The 8,114-nt window shown below is 43.4% G+C and overlaps 1 protein-coding gene across 1 annotated transcript; it reads left to right on the top strand.

The window, feature by feature from the left end:
• Positions 1 to 436: 436 nt before the first annotated feature.
• LOC130190779 (ferritin, liver middle subunit-like) lies at positions 437 to 1,856 on the top strand. Its single transcript, XM_056410386.1, has 4 exons — positions 437 to 637; positions 1,058 to 1,204; positions 1,303 to 1,428; positions 1,532 to 1,856. The coding sequence occupies exons 1-4, from the start codon at positions 536 to 538 to the stop codon at positions 1,682 to 1,684; spliced, it is 528 nt and encodes a 175-aa protein (XP_056266361.1). The 5' UTR covers positions 437 to 535; the 3' UTR covers positions 1,685 to 1,856.
• Positions 1,857 to 8,114: the final 6,258 nt, after the last annotated feature.

Here is an 8,114-nt window from a genome sequence, read left to right as displayed (position 1 = left end):
GCAACACTATTCCTAAAGGTGAATTATGTTACATTACGTGTCACCACAATACTCAATTAATAAATGAAGTGTTATAAATTATATATTAAAACGAGCAATGAGCAATTATACTTGGGCTAACACACACACACATGGCAGTGATTTGTGTAAAACTATTTGTACACTCAACCAATTCTATATTTGATTTTCAATTCAAACGATAATGCATTCTATTGTCTTTTGAGATAGTAAAAGTGCTTCTTAATTGCAGGTGTGTCCAATTAATGGAATATGAAAACTGGGGATACACGAATGAGGAAGGGGGCGGGGCGTTCACGAACGCGTCCTTTGTCGAGCTATCTGAGCTCAGTGATTGGCGGAAACGTGCTGTGCCGTCCCGTGTGTCACGTGCTCAGCGCACAGGTATAAATAGGAGTGAGGGGAGCATCTTTCATTATTCACAAGTGGTTCTTGCTTCAACAGTGTTTGAACGGAACTTCTTCCCTCGTACTGCTTCAGCTAGCACGGACACGAGCGAGAAACTAAAGCCAGTAAAATGGAGTCTCAGGTCCGTCAGAACTACCACCGCGACTCCGAGGCCGCCGTCAACCGGATGATCAACATGGAGATGTTTGCCTCCTACACCTACACGTCCATGGTGAGAGACGACACCTGCTCTTACTTTAATCTAGTAGTACGTATCGATGTCTAACAATCTGCATTTATTGTTTACAAAAACGACAAACATTAGCTGACCGTTGTGTTAAAGGAAATGTGAACTGGTCTCTTATTGTTTTATAACTAACTCTGTGTTGCCTCAGTGCATGCTGTCTTTTCTCACTTGTTTATATGATGTTTGCCACATATGTAGTCTTATCCCCCACCCACCATATCAAGTCCAATATGCTCCTTCATGCTTATTCCCTTTTTAAATGTATTTGGCCCTCCTCTCCAAACTCCATGCTTGTGTTCCAACTGACTAGATATTATGTAGTCTCGACTCCTGTGACTGCATAACCGTTTGTCACAACCTTATGTGTGACATCTGCTAACTACCACCTTCCTCCCCTCCTTACAGGCCTTTTACTTCTCCCGTGACGATGTGGCCCTCGAAGGCTTCGCACATTTCTTCAAGGAGAACAGCGACGAGGAGAGGGGGCACGCCGAGAAGCTGCTGGCCTTCCAGAACAGCCGCGGAGGACGCATCGTCCTCCAGGACATCAAGGTTGGTACAGACTGGAGACTGCCGCACGCTGTGCTTAATGTTGTGTTTAATGTGGTGACCGTTCAGTCTGCTATAATTTACTTTGTTCCCCTCTGTAGAAACCAGACCGTGATGAGTGGGGAAGCGGGCTGGAGGCCCTGCAGTGCGCCCTGCAGCTGGAGAAGAATGTCAACCAGTCCCTGCTGGACCTCCACAAACTGGCTTCTCAAAATGGAGACCCACATGTAAGTCTGCGTTGGCGCTGAGAGGCTGCCTGAGAGGGTCCAGGCTGAACCACCATGTATGAGATGTCTTTGCGTGTAGTAATTCTCTCCCCTGATTTCTCAGATGTTTGACTTCCTGGAGACCCACTACCTAAATGAGCAGGTGGAGGCCATTAAGAAGCTCGGCGACTACATCACCAACCTAGCCCGCATGGACGCCAGCAAGGACAAGATGGCGGAGTACCTGTTCGACAAGCACACCATGAGCAAGAGCTAAATGTGCAAAGTCACAGGGTCGAGTCTGGAGTGGAAACGAGTTGTGGTGGTGTTTTTGTTTTGAATGTCATTTAAGCATTTATAGGTCATGACTTTGCCCTCATCACCTTTATATCTTATGTGACTGACTGTTTCTTATGTGTTCCTAATCTCAATAAACATTTTGAGCTGGACTGTGGTGTCTGTTTAAATGAGTCTAGTGTTTACACTTTTCAAACTAAGAGCCCGAGTTAAATTGTTGGGACAACTCAATCTTGCAAATCGTAACTCCCTTGTAATGTGTCCATGAACGACTACGCTTCCGAAATCCTACAAGAGTCGAAGAGAGATTTCTCTGTTCCTATTTTCTTTTATATTTCCCTCTGTTCAACCAAGTGACTGTCCAGATTCCTCCCGGGCTACATTTTCTTGACTGAATAAACTAAGGAAATTTAAAATTGCACATACCACTACATAAATTAATTTAACTGAATTAACTTAAATTGGTAACAGTTTATACTTTAGTTTCATTGTATTTACCTTCCAAGAGCGGGTTAAGTAAAGATACTGCCTTTGTATTGTAAAAATATGATCCCCATCAGAGGCACATTCCAGGAGGAGGTTATACTTCCAGCAGGCGCAGTGGGTCACTAGAACACCCATCAGGGGATGTCTGGGATGGCACGGTGGACTAGAAGCAGCACGGTGTTCACCTCCAAGCTGATCCTGCATTAATGGCCCAAGTCAACAGGTGTTGGGACACGTCCCGGTCCAGCTTTTAATTTCTCTAGTAGAGACACCGGAGAGAAGTTTGGCCTGCAGTACGTTGAGCCTGGTTGCCTCCAAGTTCCTCTGGACTGGGACCAGCACAGGAACAAGACTCTGCCCAGTCATCCTCAATGGCACCACCCAAGTTCCTTTAGTTTCCTCCATGTCCTCCTGTGGATTCTGCAGTCTAACCAGACGTCAATCCCAGCACGACTCCCGGGTCTCAGACAGATCCAGGTACCTGAGAAACAGACAAAGTAGTGGACGAGACTTCAACATTAGTGAAACTGAATTTCAATCCAATGTATTGTTATTAGGAGGGTTGTGGATATGTTGCAGTTTTCTTCTCTCACGAGATGTGACAATATTTAATGTGTAAATAAATAGACGGTTGCATAAACATACCAGTTAGCCGTTAGTAGGTATCTGAAAGTTGAAATCTGAAACTGGAAAGCGTGTTTTGACCCAGGCAAGTGTGTTAAATCAGGCTTTTCCTTTCTGTAGGTCAGAATAACTTATTTTACTGTGTCTTCTGTTTTCATAGAAACCGTAGACCGTCTCTGACCCTGCTGACCTCACCATCTGCTGCTCGCACTGGACCTGTGAAGACAAGAGGATGAGTGCTTGTGTTGGACCACAAGCGGTGGCCGGCCCCCATGAAGGCAGTTATTGACAACCTGCTCAATAAACACCAGAAGGACATGCTCAAGCTTGTGGACCAGGACTATAATGCTCCAGTAACTCCTGGACAGACCAAACAGCAACAACACATCATATTTCACAATATATCAAATACATTTAACATATTGTGAAATATATATGTAGATTTATATATCTTTTTGCATTTTTATTATATTGATTACTATATTGGTTTTAGACATTTGTGTCATGTTTGTGTGACCTTGTACTCAAGGCTCTGTGTTGAATATTTACTGTCCCTGTTGTGGTTAATAAATATATTTCATAGACTAATGTCTACATGTGTTATTAATATGTGAATAATTATAGTGAACAGTAAATACATCTTTAATTAAGTAATTGCAAATAAAATGTTCATAAGAGGAGCCTCACCTGTCATCATGAGTAAAACAAGTTTAAAAAACAGTTTAAAATAAATAAATAATGATAACATCAAATTGATATTAGTATTTGTCCACCGATCTTTACGTATGACTAATTTCGAGCATTTTATAATCAAAATCGCTGAATTTGCCTATTTCCTGTTCAAACACAGGATGAAACGAGAGTTGAGGCGACGAGTCGAGCCTCACCTCTGATTGCGCAATCCATCACAAGCTGGGTTGCAAGTGGCTGGTGCGGGTTGCCGTATCTCTGCATGTCACCAATATAATGTTTGCAGATATGTTTATTTGCCTTGATAATCCACAGTCTGGCTAAGGTCTTTAACCATTACAGTTTAATGTTTGTAAGTGACATATTTAGTTTTGCTGATGGGAAACTAAACCGCAGTGGAAAGGCGCAGGGTGAGGTGATAATACTCTGCCGCCCTGCAGGGGGCGCTAGTGAGCCAACGGGTACTTGTTGCTGCTTCTTCTACGCAGAGGCGCCAGGCGAGTCAAGTCCGTTTGTGTTTGTATTTTGCTACGCCAGACCACCAACATGGAAGAGGATTATATATCAAAGCTTAAACATGTATCAAAACTGGACTTTCAGTCAAAAGTGGACGTGATTAACACAGGTAGACCAACGCCGGAGCTAAAAGGTTTGCTTCAAACTTTTGTTTACCTTTACGTATCTGTAATATGTAGGCCTACCGTGTGCGTGTGTGTGTTGTGTGAAGAATGCTGATGAGACATGAAATGACCAGTAGCCAATTGAATAAGCTACCCTTTTGGGTTTATATATTTGTAAATCTGACACTCAAGGAGTCAGTCAGTGCGTTTACATGTATTCGAATAACTGGCTTCGTCGGACTGAAATCGAATTATCCGTTTCATGTAAACACCTTTGTGCGACTATGTACGGTCCGACTACGATCCGATTAACACCCCTGGGTAACTCGATCCGATCCGGTTGATAATTCGACTATCGCGGCATGTAACGGTGAATTGGATGAGAAACTGGACTTTGCGTCTTTGCGCATGCTTGAGATCCTGACGCCCTCCTCCCATGTCGTGACCCGGAAGTCGAAAGAGAGGATAAATTGTCACTGCCGGGAGCCTGGCCGGTGTGCGGGATTAACTGGTTTTTGAATTAACTGGTTTTGGTACGCGTGCATGAGGCAGATGTGCCGTAGGAGTGGCCTCGAGTTGCCTCTCAGGACCCGTCTCGACTAACTAGGAAATGCACATTTCCATCGCTTAGCCTCTCTGTCACGTTCTTTTTATGTAACGCTAATGTTTTAAAGACTAAACACGGATGACTTTGCTGTAAAATGTGATACCTGTTCAGGAGGCTGTAGTTGAGACGCCGAGGACACGGAGCGAGGACAAAGTAGGTGACTGCTGGTGCCTGTTCAATATACTACTAACTTCAATAAATACTTGACAAAATGCTCTTGTTGTCAGTCTGATATTTATATTATACGTCGTTATCTGACGTCAAGTCGATGTGAGACCAGTTTACTCTTCATACAGTGTGTAATGAAGCATGTAGCCTGTTGTTTACACCCAGCTCGTCCACCGCTGTCAGCTGGGAAACTGATCGACTCCGATTAAATTGTGATACAACAACAACACTGTGTGCTCTCACATCTCTTATGTTTTATATTCGAGACTACGGATCCACATATATCCTCGTAACTATACTCTACCCTGTGCAGCACTCACTGGTCCAGATTAAACATGACTGTTACCTGTTGTTTTGTTACGATAAGGACACACATTGAATAACTACAAACAGGAGTTAGCGTGTCTTTATGACGGGGGAGCGGCTTGCTTGATGGCAAAGCTCTCGTCCCTGATGAACCACACCTCCCACCCCATGCTTGACTCTCGCAGCTCTGCACAGCTCCTTCAGCCACCGGCTGATTCACCCTCGGTGTCTGAGGGAGAGGTACCACAAGTCCTTCCTTCCTGCTGCTGTCAGGCTGCACAACACACTGCAGTAGATTGCTGGAGATCCTGGCAAACTCAACACACTGCTTTAAGTTATTTGCTGTTTAATAGACTTTTCAAATAAAGTCACTTTGGTAACTTGTGAGTATCTCAACATGCATCATTACTATAATTTCTAAATGCAGTCTTTTTTTCAATCTGAATTCCAGGTGAGACACAATCAGGCTCCTGCTGTGGCAGTGGACACGGAGACGCCTTTAGACTGGACTACCTGTGATGGATGTGACCCAAATAGAGCTACCGTCAGCAGGGCTCCAGACTAACTTTTTTAACTAGGAGCACAGTCGCTCCTAACTTAAAATGTTAGGGGCGCAAGCAGAAAATTTAGCTCTTCCTGGGTCAAATGGGTCTTGGGTGGTCCAAAAAAATTTTTACTATGCGCGCACCTTCTATTCATGCAGTCGAGCTATTGAGTGCGTGATCAGCAGCTGGCCGCTCTGCCGTGATACGCGCACACAGGTGAGCACACCTCCTTGAAACATACTATTGAGAACATATTCGCTGACATGAACCTGATGAACACAGTTGTTTTTTGTTTTTTCAACGCAGACTTTTTTTTGCCTTAGGCGCTCGGGATTTGTCATAGGCGCTCGGGAAAACGGATTAGGCGCCCACATTTTCTCTGCAGGAAAAACCCTGACACACTATAAATCGACTTGCAAAGTTTTCCCATCATTTTTACTGTATTACTGATAAATAATTTGACAATATACAATCTTATGCCTGTTTGCCTTCATGAACTGCAAAACATTCACAACAGAGAACTCTTCAGAAGTTACTGTATTGAGTTTAAACATATTTGAAGAGAAAACATACCTTGAGCATGTGCATGTTGCACTGATGTAGCCAATCAAAACATTTGTTGGTTTCTAGAGATGCACCGATCAGGTTTTGGTGCCGATCACCGATCACTGAAATCAGTATCTGCCGATCACCGATAATACCGATCACCGATCACTGAAATCAGTATCTGCCGATCACCGATAATACCGATCACGATCACTGAAATCAGTATCTGCCGATCCGATAATACCAATCACCGATCACGGTGTTGATTGAAGCATTCTATTTATTGTGTAGCATTATTGCCTAGGACTATGAGGAAATACATATATAAAGCAACTCAAACATTAAAGAAATTACCGATTTCTTTAAACATTTAGAACTTTTACTTTGAAAAATTTCCTAATTGATACATTAAAATTGTTTGATTGCTATTGTAGGGGATTTCAGATATGTATGGAACACATCTGCATCATTCATTTCCTGGAACTCTTGGGGAAATCTATACAGGACTTTTCTTAACATACAAAAGACTGACTAATTTTTATAAACTCTTCCTTGGTACAATAAACATATTTAATGTTAGCATAATTTAAGCTAAATCTCAGAAACTATCTATAAAGATACAACATCAGTTCATTGTTTACTTTTATATGTTAGTGTATGATTTGTCGACATCTTATTTTGATAAACGGATGTTGTTTCACGTGGTTCTTTCCGCTAACTTTGCAAAACCGGATGTTGTCACTTAAATCCTTCCGCTAACGTTATCAAAACCCTCGCGCGCTCCAGATCGAATGCGTTTACCGTGAACATCAGTCTATAAGGGCTCAGACATGTGAGAGTCGGCTGAGTTGACCCAGAGATTCAACTCGGGGGACGGGGACGCCGCTCGGTGGTGAGGATCCCCTCGTGGACCTCTCACTCTGCGGCCCTCGGCTGCGGTGCGCCTCTTTTCACACATTAGCCCCCCCCGCTCTCACACACAGGCCAGCCTTCTTCTTCTTCGGTTTTCGTCTCCTTTCTTCTTCTTCTGGAGTTAATGTCGGTTAGCAAACCAGTCATTCAGGCATTACCGCTAACTATAGTGGGCTGAAGTGTAGAACAAGTTTGTAAACAACAAAAATATTTAATAACAAAAAAAAGAAATCTGCTAATTTACTGGTCGCGCATGCGCGAGTTGATGAAAAATTTACTCGCACTGTGTCTAATTTTAGGCGCAAAATGCGACCATTTGGTCGCAGTCTGGAGCCCTGGTCAGGTAAGGGAGTATTGTAAACACTGTTGTCTCTATTTCAGGCATGAGAATCCCTCACCTTTCAGCGAAATTCGCCGTTTTGAAACCAAAATAGGTGACTGACGTGAATCGTGTAGATCCGAAGAGTTTTTGTTTTGGGGGAAGGGGGGGTCAATTACGGGCGTTTATGAGATTGGAGTGGGACACGGAGAAAATGTGGAGTGGTGCTTTTCGCAATAGAACATCTTTGATGGGCACGTGTCGCGTCTCGGCCAATCAGCGTCAAGATGTCTTCAGCGTTTGGTGGTTTAGGTTAGCTTGAATGTTAGCCCGCTATCTGCTGCTGTCACGCTGCACGGTGTAGCGATCCTAACAAAGTACCCGTACGTTAAGAGCGATGTGATTTAGCATATTTTTAGAATCGATACTTCATTAAAAGAGCGATCAGAGCGCACGCGCTGCTCCGTGTCGAGCTGTCTGCGCACACTACGCAGCGAGTGCCGTTAAGTGGCGGAATTTTCGGCTTTAAAAATACAAATTAAAAAAGATGCCAGAAGTGAAATGTTTAAGTTCAGTCTGTAAAGTTC

The sequence above is a fragment of the Pseudoliparis swirei genome, chromosome 24 (assembly GCF_029220125.1).
Source record: "Pseudoliparis swirei isolate HS2019 ecotype Mariana Trench chromosome 24, NWPU_hadal_v1, whole genome shotgun sequence".
Taxonomy (NCBI): domain Eukaryota; kingdom Metazoa; phylum Chordata; class Actinopteri; order Perciformes; family Liparidae; genus Pseudoliparis; species Pseudoliparis swirei.
Note: the sequence above shows the minus strand (reverse complement) of the source record. Positions and strands in the feature narration are given on the sequence as shown.